The following is a 13,419-nucleotide window of genomic DNA, read 5'->3' as shown; positions in this document are numbered from 1 at the left end:
CAAAAAGTACATTGGGCTACAACGCAGTGATTCGCGAAGAGTAGACCTTAGATCAAATCAATTACCTTCTGCATGGTGTGACGACGTGAGTAGGCAGAAGTTATTTTGTTTTTTTTTTTTGTTTTTTGTTTTTCGGATGAAGAGGAGAGGCACCACGTTTTTCCGAAGGGAAGGGGAGGCAGGCATGCAGACGTGGTTCAGCGTCATTATGTGCGTTGTATGTTATGGCGGAAAAAGGTTTTAGAGATGGGGGGGGGGGGGGGCACACGAGCCTGGTGGGCCACCTCCTGGCTATGCCACTGGGTGTGACGTTTTCCGCTTTATAATTTTTTTTTTTTGCCATCGTCAACAAAGGGTTGCAATGTTCTCTCCCCTATGAGATGTATTGTTTGCGTCAACAGGAGGTTCTTAACTCGTTTTATTATACATTTTAATTTGTTCTCTTTTTAATACATATTTACTCATTTGCTGTAAATCTTGCAGAAGCGAAGCAGATACTAAATCAGTAATTAGATACAGACAACTCGATCATTTGGTTGGAAATGAAAAAAAGCATTTTATCTTTCTCCCGGAAACACCGCTGCGATTGAGCTGTAGAGGCAGCGCAACCGATCATGCAGCAATAAAAGTTAGCGGCTCAGTGCTCTCCCATAGTTGAGTACGAAGTACTCAAAATCGTTAAACATTTTTTTCTAAACACGAAATATTTCCTGTCGCATTACGAGCGCTAAGCTAATGGTTTCATTTTCCCCCACAAATCAAGTAAATATACTATGTAATCAAAGAAATATCGCTCAGTGCTTGCGCTTATTTACTCGAATTGCACCTTCTTTACCTTGGTCATGCAAACAGGCCGTACAAAGGACATAGCTCCAGTGTATAGTGAAATTAATCCGACGGATTAGGAAGCGGTCTTCTGGTGAATGGACAATGGTGTGCTTGTTTGTTATAACATAGTGCTCTAACCTCACACCCACGGGACGGTTTTATGCTCTCCCATAGAGTACCAAGTACTCTAAATTGTTACCCCTTTTTTCTAAACGTATTGTAGTAGAGTACCAAGTACTCTAAATCGTTACCCTTTTTTCTAAACATATTGTAGTAGAGTACCAAGTACTCTAAATTGTTACCCCTTTTTTCTAAACGTATTGTAGTAGAGTACCAAGTACTCTAAATCGTTACCCCTTTTTTTCTAAACATATAGTAGTAGAGTACCAAGTACTCTAAATCGTTAACCCCTTTTTCTAAACACATTGTAGTAGAGTACCAAGTACTCTAAATAGTTACCTCATTTTTCTAAACATATTGTAGTAGAGTACCAAGTACTCTAAATCGTTACCTCTTTTTTCTAAACATATTGTAGTAGAGTACCAAGTACTCTAAAGAGTTACCTCTTTTTTCTAAACATATTGTAGTAGAGTACCAAGTACTCTAAATCGTTACCCCTTTTTTCTAAACATATTGTAGTAGAGTACCAAGAACTCTAAATCGTTACTCCTTTTTTCTAAACATATTGTAGTAGAGTACCAAGTACTCTAAATCGTTACCCCTTTTTTCTAAACATATTGTAGTAGAGTACCGAGTACTCTAAATCGTTACCCCTTTTTTTCTAAACATATAGTAGTAGAGTACCAAGTACTCTAAATCGTTAACCCCTTTTTCTAAACATATTGTAGTAGAGTACCAAGTACTCTAAATAGTTACCTCTTTTTTCTAAACATATTGTAGTAGAGTACCAAGTACTCTAAATCGTTACCTCTTTTTTCTAAACATATTGTAGTAGAGTACCAAGTACTCTAAAGAGTTACCTCTTTTTTCTAAACATATTGTAGTAGAGTACCAAGTACTCTAAATCGTTACCCCTTTTTTCTAAACATATTGTAGTAGAGGACCAAGAACTCTAAATCGTTACTCCTTTTTTCTAAACATATTGTAGTAGAGTACCAAGTACTCTAAAGAGTTACCTCTTTTTTCTAAACATATTGTAGTAGAGTACCAAGTACTCTAAATCGTTACCTCTTTTTTCTAAACATATTGTAGTAGAGTACCAAGTACTCTAAATTGTTACCCCTTTTTTCTAAACATATTGTAGTAGAGTACCAAGTACTCTAAATCGTTACCCCCTTTTTCTAAACATATTGTAGTAGAGTATCAAGTACTCTAAATCGTTACCCCTTTTTTTCTAAACATATTGTAGTAGAGTACCAAGTACTCTAAATCGTTACCCCTTTTTTCTAAACATATTGTAGTAGAGTACCAAAAACTCTAAATCGTTACCCCTTTTTTCTAAACATATTATAGTAGAGTATCAAGTACTCTAAATCGTTACCCCTTTTTTCTAAACATATCGTAGTAGAGTACCAAGTACCCTAAATCGTTACCCCTTTTTTCTAAAATATTGTAGTAGAGTACCAAGTACTCTAAATCGTTACCCCTTTTTTCTAAACATATTGTAGTAGAGTACCAAGTACTCTAAATCGTTACCCCTTTTTTCTAAACATATTGTAGTAGAGTACCAAGTACTCTAAAGAGTTACCTCTTTTTTCTAAACATATTGTAGTAGAATACCAAGTACTCTAAATCGTTACCTCTTTTTTCTAAACATATTGTAGTAGAGTACCAAGTACTCTAAATTGTTACCCCTTTTTTCTAAACATATTGTAGTAGAGTACCAAGTACTCTAAATCATTACCCCCTTTTTCTAAACATATTGTAGTAGAGTATCAAGTACTCTAAATCGTTACCCCTTTTTTCTAAACATATTGTAGTAGAGTACCAAGTACTCTAAATCGTTACCCCTTTTTTCTAAACATATTGTAGTAGAGTACCAAAAACTCTAAATCGTTACCCCTTTTTTCTAAACATATTATAGTAGAGTATCAAGTACTCTAAATCGTTACCCCTTTTTTCTAAACATATCGTAGTAGAGTACCAAGTACTCTAAATCGTTACCCCTTTTTTTCTAAACATATTGTAGTAGAGTACCAAGTACCCTAAATCGTTACCCCTTTTTTCTAAAATATTGTAGTAGAGTACCAAGTACTCTAAATCATTACCCCTTTTTTCTAAACATATTGTAGTAGAGTACCAAGAACTCTAAATCGTTACCCCTTTTTTCTAAACATATTGTAGTAGAGTACATCGTACTCTAAATTGTTAACAACTTTTTCTACACACACACACACAGGTTATCTCCTGTTATACTGGGACGCCTTTATGCCCTCCCATAGTAGAGTACCAAGTTTTCTGGATTGGGGAACACTTTCCTAAACACACAAGGTTTATGCACGACGTCAATTTTTCTTTGATGAATGTCATTGTCATGATTATGCCAATTAGTGGCTCTTCACATACTGTGCGGAACCTGTGAAGATGTGAAATATTGACTGTCTTCCAACTATGAGTCATTTGTAAACCGATAAATGTAACCACGTGGCGTAAATAAAACATTCACTTTTCGCCTTTTTTGCAAACATAGAAAAGTAGCACATCAAATTGTCTATCTATCTATCTATCTATCTATCTATCTATCTATCTATCTATCTATCTATCTATCTATCTATCTATCTATCTATCTATCTATCTATCTGTCTGTCTGTCTGTCTGTCTGTCTGTCTGTCTGTCTGTCTGTCTGTCTGTCTGTCTGTCTGTCTGTCTGTCTGTCTGTCTGTCTGTCTGTCTGTCCGTCTGTCTGTCTGTCTGTCTGTCTGTCTGTCTGTCTGTCTGTCTGTCTGTCTGTCTGTCTGTCTGTCGAGTGCTTTAGCAGTTAAATTGTCTCCACTTTTTCTAAACGCAAATCGCCATTAGAAAATTTACTGATCGCAGTAAAACTGATAGTTGGGCGAGTAGGTGGATATTCTCAAATATTCTCAACTTTAATGACGATAATTGTTGGCGGCGCTAAATCTTACCAAGGACAGGCTCAAATAGGGCGCGTACAAACAGGTCATGTTATCTTCGTGTCTGTGAGGTAATGATTCAGTGATGGATCATCAACAAATCAATCAATGATCATTCAGTTATTGTTTCCCATTTAAAGGGACCCTGCAACGCTTTCTCAGCATGGTCAGAAAATGCTGCACATCGGTAGTAGAGGCTCTTGAGAACACAGAAGCTCAACATTAGAGAGCAGCACAAGGCCTGGACTTGACAATTCTCAAAGTCAGCTGGAAGTCGTTCCCTATTCTTTCTATAAATGATGCCAAATGACCACGCCCTACACGCGAATTCTTCACCACTGACTGATTCGATCATCGTAAGCTTATAGTTAACATGGCCGCCATGTGCCCGCGATTGCGCTGAAAGTAAGCATTAGAAGGGAAAAAAGGAAGAAAATACACTCAACGCCATGACGCGTGTGTGACGTAACTTATTTCCGCCGTATCATGCTTACCTACTCAGCGTCCAGCACACTTGTCCGGGACGAGAGAAGAGAGAAAGCAATTACAGCGTGCGACAACTCTGTAACTTCGATAGTGCAAGACATTTTATTAAATAAAATTGTGATGGCCGAGGCGTGAGGCAATAAATCATTTTATTAAGGCTATCGCTAATTACTTGGAAAAATATTCCAAGACCAGGTCCGAAGGCAGACTATTTTTCGGGGAGGGGAGGGGCACCTTTTTTGAAATGGTCATTCTTCGTTCTCTTTGCTATGGAGACCAAAAAAAAAATTCCGGGGGGATGGCACGGGCCAGGTATGCCACACCCTGGTTACGTCCCTGTCTAGGACCCCTTTAAGAAATTGCCAACCACTTTACATAGTACTCTTCGCCGTATCTTTTCTAAATACGCAAAGGAATGCAACTAGGGTCCTGCCGCGCACGAATAGCGAGACACTTCGTGTTAATGCGTGCCACGCCCCTCGTTCCAGATCTTGAACCCTTCACGAGCCGGAAGAGTGAAGGGCTGCGTGCCGACGATGGGCGCGGTGTTGTGCGTGCGGGCGAACGGTGACAGCGATGTCCGCTCCATCTATAGGTGTCCGAGCCAAACACTCAAGGCAAAAATGAATTGAAAAAAAAAACGCATGATAATATGTGTTACCGCAGACAAAGGACAGAGACCAGAGAAGGCACATTCAAGACAAGACAGCGCTGTGTTGTTTTGAGTGTTCCTTCTCTTGCCCGTGTCCTTCGTCTGCGCTACCATATACTATCCTGCTACCATACCAACAAGCCTAAATCGCCACCCTCATTGAAGAAACGCTTCGCAAAAAAAAAAAATGGCCGTGTGTTTCTGTGATGCGCTGCAAAAGACGTCGAAAGCTGATAGTCTTCTGTCTGGAGGCGCTGCGTGAGATATTGCGCCATCTGGTAGTAATGTGAAGAAACGAAAGTTATTTTAGAACGCAGATCCACTGCGAGGTGGCAGAACTGGGTCGTCTTATTTGTTTTTTTTTTTAACTTAAAGACCCTGAATTTTTAGCGAAGCGTAGGGAACCACTTTTCCGATTCTAGCGCCGATTGTCAGTGCAGGGTAATAAACACTTCTGTCTTTAGAATTATGTATCTGTGCATTTTCTAAATAATAGAACACCGCTTCACTCTTATTTATTGACGTTGTGCCTCAAATATGCATAATATTTGCTTTATTGATCAACAATGTTGACAAATATGAGCGCAGCCACCAGCTCAGCATGGGTTGACGTAGAGCAACGTAGAGACGGTTCACCGGGTGGCTGAACCGTTGGACACTCACCAAGAGACAGACATAACGTTTTGTGTTGAAGTTGCCCAAAAAGACTATTGTCTTTAAAACACGAAGGCCGGATTGAACACTTATATAAAAAAAACCAACACCACCCTCATCACGTTCTCAGACTCTATCGCGCCATAATGGTAATCGCTTTTTCTTCAAGTGCTACTGACGCGCAACTAATGCAAGGGTCTTCTGCACGCGTTGCGTAAAATGCCTCGAAAATCTCTCTAATCTATCCTCTGTTTTAAGTGTTGGTTCTGTTACTCATGTCTTTTGCGCAGTGTTTTTGTCTACCGGTATGCTGCACCACCTTGCCCCCGTCTAGCTGCTTATTTACTTAAGACAAAGACAGCAGCAGCCATTGTGAACGCAAAAGTTCGCCATTTATCGACCCTCATCATTTAATCATGCCGCGCTTCTACAGAAAAGCAAGAGTGCCGGATAACAACTTACATCGAAGAGAAATTGCAGGTCGAGTAAGAGCCGGTGTTCTTTTATAGAGTATGGTGGAGTAAATACTATGATTTTTTTAAATAGTGAATATCTATTTTCATTTCACTCCTTAAAATTAAACATAAATACGTAAACTTTCCTTTGGGTACAGGGTGTTTGCTACATAAATATTGTCATGTTGCCACCATTCAAAACATTATTTTAAAATTAAATAAAAATTCTCTAAATGTCTCCATTTTGCCCCAACCTGCAGGGCAAAACACGACGTTGCGTGGGGCAAAACGAGGCAGTGTGAAAAAATTAATTCCTTGAAATTCACTCTGTTGGCCCTTACGCAGTCTTAAGGACCTCAGTCGTGGCACTCCATGATTGAATCTATAGACAGAACGGGTTGTTTTGTTGCTCCCAAACTCCATGCAGATCAAACACGACCAGTCTATCTTTGTGTTACTGTTGTCTATTGTTGAATGCTTGCACCTCCTTCGATTATTTGATAATCGAATGCTAGAGATGTTTCTCGACGTATCTTCACCTATTTTCGCTATTTTGATACAGAACACCTCAAGCGTTTCGTGGCTTTTAACTTCGTACGCCGGGCTTTGTGAGGGAATGAATTTAGAACTGGTAAACTCAGAATTTCTAACTCTTGTCTTTTTTTTTTCCAAAAAAGGTTTTGGATAAATGTCGTGAATCCTCAATCCCAAGGCGTGTTTGTGAACGACTTGACTTGGTGATTCCACCATGTTTTATTCGTCTTTTGAGAGCATCCTTGAGAATGCGAAAAAACTCGATGCAGCGCGAAGAAATCGGAGCCATGTTATGTCCTTAACAGCAGTCAGTGCTTTTTCAGGTCGTTTTTCTCCCAGAATGCTCTATGACATTCTCTCGTATGTCCAAACCATCCTAAACAAAGAAATATAGTATATAGAGAGTGTAAGTTAATGGTTCAATTAATAAGGCATTCCCCAAGACAATTAGATGTCTTTTGTCGCGTTCTGCCTCTCTCACACGCCAAATTTTAAAAAAAATTCCGCCTCTTCCGCGGTCACCAAGCGAACTAAACTTTCGGTGTTATGTAGCTCGTAGTCTAAAGCAACAAAATAAATATTTACGTTGCTGTAGCGCCCAGAAGTAGCTTCATGCACGCATCCAAAAATTTGTCCGAGTAGGATTTCGCCCCTTTTTGATGGGTCACGACCACACTGACACTTGCCGCATAATTTTTCCTGCGCGAATGCTCTGAGCGATCACCAACTTTTACACATGGAAACGTGGAAAAAGACCAGCACTTATCACTGGAAAAGATAAACAAAGAAACGTAGTTTTTGGATTAGCTGCAGAGGTCGAAAAAATCAAAATGTCATGATTTGCCTCGTGTGTGTGTGTGTGTGATTTTAAATGAAAAGAAGAGAAAACTGAGCCCCGTAATTGTCTCTCGGGGGGGGGGGGGGGGGACACCTCAACAGTAGCTCACAAGGGATGAGGGTAAAGGAGGGATTAAAAGGATAGGATTAAAAGGTAAACAGATAGAGAGAGGAAGGAGAGAGTGAGGCGCAGGGACAACCAACGACAGAAAACGATGGAAGTAAAGAGGAGATAGGAAAGATGGACACGGTCGCAGGAGTCCGAGGACGGGGCACCACTCGGCGAGAGCTCTAGTCGGCGTCAGGAGATGGCGTAGGGCGAGCCCAGTCGGCCAGAGCTGCGCTGTTGTCGGAGATTACGGGGTCACAACCAGTCGGCACGAAATCCAGAGAGCGAGCCTTGCCCTGTGTCTCGTTTTACCCCTCCGTATTCCCTACCTGCTGTTCTCGGCCAATACCCGATGGTGCTCCCTATAGTAGTTACTGCTGACCCGAAGATTGCTGGGTTGGAATGCAGACTACGCTGGCCATATTTCCATATAGGCGAAAATGATACCGGCCCATGTGCTTAGAAAGTTTTAACGAGTTACTGAATGCAAATACGGTACGTGGATATATATGGTAGCACTCCTCCTCTGGCTGGTGGGAGGCAGTTCTGACCTCCACCAGCCTGGCCGTTCAGCTCCAGGCCGTACAAAGGGCAGAGGAGGTGGCCATCAGGTTCAGCCTGGCGGGTCACCTACCTCCTTAAGTCTGACGACAATAAAGTTGTGTTCTCTCTCTCTCTTCCCTCGCTCGTTGTGCTTATAGGGTGCATCAACGCGCACTTCCACCAGGACCCCAGATGATCGAATTACCTCCACTAAGTGGTCTCTCATTATCATACCATAGTTTTCGAGCGTAAATTTTCTCAAGTTATTCTACACAGTTGTCTATGTAAGCATATAGTGGCGGAAACGAACGAACGACGTGCGGTGGGCGTTTGTTGAATATAATTTCCCTCAGACACAATTTTGTTATTTTATTCATACAACTGGTCAATTTAGACAATGCTATATGATACGTTAATTCAATGTACTACTAAGTGCTTCAGTAGTGACTTTTTTTCTTTGCGTCTTTAGTGATTCTTGCGGCCAATAATCACCTTGTTAGTGTGCGTTGTCAAGTCGGCAATTCTAAGTACGCCACATATAGGTATTATTCTTCTTCGTAATTATCGTTGTTCACTGGAGTATCTACAAAGTATAGCATCCTAACTTTCTCGCAAGATCTTTCCATCGCCTCGTAATACATTATTCGAAGCTTGACGACCCAGTCATCGGTACAGTCTATATCGCATTTCTAGCAAGAAGGGGTTGATCACAAGGATACGTAATTCGGAAACGCCGGAGTTGATGCAGTCGTTACGCACAATTCGTCGATATATTAGGAAGATAACCCGTTATTACAGACCTCACAAAATCGCTCATGTTTTTTGTTGTCCTTTCTTCTTACCATGTCCTTTTAGCGCGGGTGCCGGCCAATGTCTAAATTGTTGCTTAATTTTGATTTACACGTATTGTAGAATACGTACGCGATTTCGATGTCAAAAGGTGGACGGGTGTGGATACGAATGAACAAGCGCCATTTTGATTGGGTATTTCGCACCCTCCTTCATTCAACAACGAGCGCCCTTGGTCAGAGCTCAAGTTCAGGCTTGGCTTCTCTGCGCCTTGTCTTTGACGAGATGTCATGCACGGCCAAAGCCCCGACAATTAGTTTTCTCTGTCGTACTAAACGGATTAATGTGCACCTGCTCTAGGACATGGTAAAAAACGGCTCAAGAACGCGGGACACAAACGAAGAATGCCCAAGGATGAGTGCTGGTGTGTTCTTTGTTTGTGTCTCGTGTGCTTGCGCCATATATAGCCATCCACCCACACCAACTTGCCGAGCTATCAGTTTTACTGAGCTCTAGGACAACATGACAACATATGAATAAGTGACTTTGCTTAGTTTGCTATACTGAGCCGGTAATAACTCATCATGAACAAGTATCCCGGCTGCGGCGGCTGCATTTCCGATGGAGGCGGAAATGTTCTAGGCCCGTGTACTCAGATTTGGGTGCACGCTAAAGAACCCCAGGTGGTCGAAATTTCCGGAGCCCTCCACTACGGCGTCTCTTATAATCATCAGTGGTTTTGGGACGTTAAACCCCACATATCAATCAATCATCATGAACGAGTAGTCATCCTTTGGCTCATAGAAGGGATGAAGACAGATGAAGACAGAATTTTTTTCGGTGGGGGGGGGGGGGGGGGGCACCCACTTTATCTGAAGAGGGGGGCCGGGCAGGCAGATGAGCTCGAGTGCGTTTGGGCTCTGTACACAATGCCAAAAAAAAGGAGGGGGGTGGGTGGCACGAACTCAGTCTGCCACACCCAATTGGCTCATAGCTTTTTGAAGGAAACAAGTGCTCGCGCCACTGCCGCCGCTGAATGCTCCCACCACGTGTATGGAAGACGTCATCGTCACAACACACGTTTCGTTCCTCAAGTACACGGTCCATCAGTTGCTCGTGCCGTAGAGTTTCCTAACACTAACTAGAGGTGACTCTGGCACTGCGATCGTTCAGCGACCATGGGAATGACGGGTAGTTCACACATTTGCCTAGTTTTCCTACTTGCGGGCGGCGAATCGTACTTGCGGCTTCGTTTATTGCTGTGTTTCGGTTTTGATTTGAAAAAAAAAAAAGAGTCGACCCTTTTGAACTTCGTGACCCGATTTGGAAAGGTAAGTTTAAAAGAATAAGATGATGAAGCGCAACCGCTGAACATTTGCTAATATTTGTTTCGTGAGAAACAGCTCCAAGCCACACGGAGCCAAAAGCAGGCCAGAAGTACGAATATTAGACAAATGTGTGTACTATACCCACCCATCATCAACGTACTATTCTAGTAACGTTGCCCATCATTCCCATGCTCGATGAAGCTCCGTGCGTTGCAGCTCCCATACACACTGGCGCCAGAGTTCCCTCTAGTGTATATTAGGAAACTCTATGGTTCGTGCTTCCACTGATCCACGTAAACTTTAGCGCGAGAACAGCTTTGCGGATTTGATGTACGGCGGCTGGTTACAGCTGGACGCCACGTGTTCTCCTGCAGTTCTGCGTGGTATTATACCGAGAATGGGGCGCAGCTGGAGGACCACCATCTGTATCCTCGTCGTGCGATTACTAATTCATGGAGTGACCTTTTTCTCCACCGGCGACGCTCGTTCATTCTGCGCCAGCCCTGACACGCCTCATCGCGCCAAGCGCTTTTTTTTTTCTTTTTTTCCCCACTGCACGACTTCCTCCTTCCTTTTGAACTTGAAGAACGCGACGCTCTGCCCTTCGAACGGAGCCAGACGCTACACATCCGCCCTTGCCCAGATATCAGACGACGACAAAACCATGCAATCGGGGCGGCCGCACATTTTCCTTTTCATGGCTTGTTATTCCAGCATTCGCTGCAGAGGGTCACACAGGCTCTGCTTTGTACAGGGCCGTTTTCTTTTCTGGCATGCCATTGAGTGAGGTCAGTTACGTTGATTGAGTAAGTGTGGGACTAGTTTTCCTTGTTTGTGTCTTTATGTTTATTTTCTTGTGTTCAACTTAGCTAGTCAGTTTTACTACATAATACAACGAATGGATCTAGTTGACTCATGATGGCTTAGCAATGCTCTGACGGCAGGTAACTCACACTACGAAGAACACACGGGGTGCAGTTCAAGTGTGTCCCTTGCAGACCTTACTATAAGCGCATAGCTAAGCCATAGTTTTGAATGCTATTGCAGGAGCGTGGCGATGATATGAAACATATGGTGCAAACGTATAAAGTCACTTCACCGCAATGCATGCACATTTTGCGTACGTACATACATACATACATACATACATACATACATACATACATACATACATACATACATACATACATACATACATACATACATACATACATACATACATACATACATACATACATACATACATACATACATACATACATACATACATACATACATACATACATAATATTGGAGTAGGGGCTACCTAAAATATAGAAGCAAAGAAGTAAAAGACAATGCACAAACACCTTCAGGCAAAGAACCCCGATGTTTAGTTGGTAAATGATAAAAAAACTTTTGCAGGTTTAATTGTGAGAATGTTCATAACGTGAGAGCTGGAATACGATATGGGACTTGTTTACGTAGATATATGAAAGGCTTGACAATTTAACGAGAGCGTAAGGGAGGTTTACAATGACGGCTGCAACGTGCTCATACGAAAAGTAGTATCTATCATATATATATATATACAGTATCGCAAGTATGCAGTTTTCAGGTGGAGTTGATACCAGAAAGTAGCCTGGACCTCGAGAGCAGGTGTCTTTTCATTTGTTTTATTTATTTATCACAGTATTCTTTGCGCCATAAGGCAATACAGAGGGGGGGGGGGGGCGGGTTACACAATACATGATCGGTAAAGACATAGTTGCAGCTATCAGGTTCAATAATGAAATAGAATATACAAGCATTACACACCCACTCGATAGTGCTGAAGACAACATGGACACACATCATAATAACATGGCGTAGAAGGCAGCGTTAGAGTTCGTGGTTGCAACATCATTGGTTAGGCGACTTCATTCCGAAATTGTGCTGAAAAAAGATTATTTCTGAACATGTAGGTGGGAGGTTGTGTACACGTACGGGAATATGAGGTGAAAGCCCTTGACGTCCCCTCATGGGAGGCTTAGGCCCAGCCATCTAAACCTGCTGGTTTATTTGCTGGAATAAACCTGCTGGAATAAAGTTTATTCCTCCTCCTGAACATGCATTGCATGCAATATGGCAAAAAATTTCTCGTCAACCATTTAACGTTGGGCAGAGAGGTGCTATAACAAGGCTCCCATAAGATATACCGATGTGATAAGCCGTCATAAGCCATCAAGAGAGCACAATAAATTAAGAACGCTGCCGTGAATATTGAGATCTTTACATAGATTATAGAACGTCACTGGGTACCTCTCAGTATTGATTTTCTCTCCTCTGAACTAGAAATGGATGCTTCGCGAAGCGAGAAATTTTCTTCGTGACGGGAAAGACCGAATAATATAGACCGACTGTTGGCGTTCATCCTAAAAAAAAAAAAAAAACTCAGTTTCATGATCAATGAAGCCTATTCATGTTACAGCGTGTCATCTGGAGTTTCGCCGTAGAAATACTATAGAGACATGTTTATAACTCTTATACCAGTGTCACACGGACACTTTTAATCGTAATCAGGGCGATCCGGATCGGTCTTCTTAATCGCCATCAACTGTATGACAGCTGTTACACGGCCCAAGCTAACTCGGTTCGAGCTTGGGTCAGATGAAATGCACCAGGCGCTTGGGTGGATTGCGTACCGTAAAACATGTCACTTACAAAACTCGGCGTACGATTTTGCTATAGAACCCTTTATCAGCAATGTTATTCGTGCAAGAACCACTCGAAAGGCAAAATCTTTGCATGCCACTACAAAAGTAATCTCATAAATCCATCATTCGATAGAGTTTTTTTTTTCTCTTTTTTTTTGCTGTGGTGGCTGCATTTCCGATGGAGGCGGAAATGTTGTAGGCCCGTGTGTTCAGATTTGGGCGCGCGCTAAAGAACCCCAGGTGGTCGAAACTTCCGGAGCCCTCCACTACGGCGTCTCTCGTAATCATATGGTGGTTTTGGGACGTTAAACCCCACATATCAAATCGATAGAGTTTTCCTTGCACTTACATGTATTGCCGAGTTGGATTCTTAACCTTCGCTTTTATTTCTGATGTACTCCGCTCGTAGCCGTCCAGTCGCAGCGAGGCTTCAATCTCGTTGTACGCACCCGAGTTTC

At 42.1% G+C, this 13,419-nt stretch overlaps 1 protein-coding gene across 8 annotated transcripts in view; it reads left to right on the top strand.

The window, feature by feature from the left end:
* The window catches only part of ATP8A (ATPase phospholipid transporting 8A1), a 111,469-nt gene that overhangs the window by 21,524 nt on the left and 76,526 nt on the right, over positions 1–13,419 (top strand). For 2 of the 8 annotated variants that reach the window (XM_075881706.1, XM_075881701.1), the window contains exon 1: positions 10,949–11,074. The exons of the other annotated variants lie outside the window; for them this stretch is intronic. In XM_075881706.1, the coding sequence (XP_075737821.1) occupies positions 11,060–11,074 (15 nt within the window). In that variant the 5' untranslated portion in view covers positions 10,949–11,059. Of the gene's footprint in view, positions 1–10,948; positions 11,075–13,419 lie in introns of those variants that run through there. 8 annotated transcript variants of the gene reach the window in all.

Source organism: Rhipicephalus microplus, chromosome 2, assembly GCF_043290135.1.
Source record: "Rhipicephalus microplus isolate Deutch F79 chromosome 2, USDA_Rmic, whole genome shotgun sequence".
Taxonomy (NCBI): domain Eukaryota; kingdom Metazoa; phylum Arthropoda; class Arachnida; order Ixodida; family Ixodidae; genus Rhipicephalus; species Rhipicephalus microplus.
This window is presented reverse-complemented; position numbering and strand designations above follow the sequence as displayed.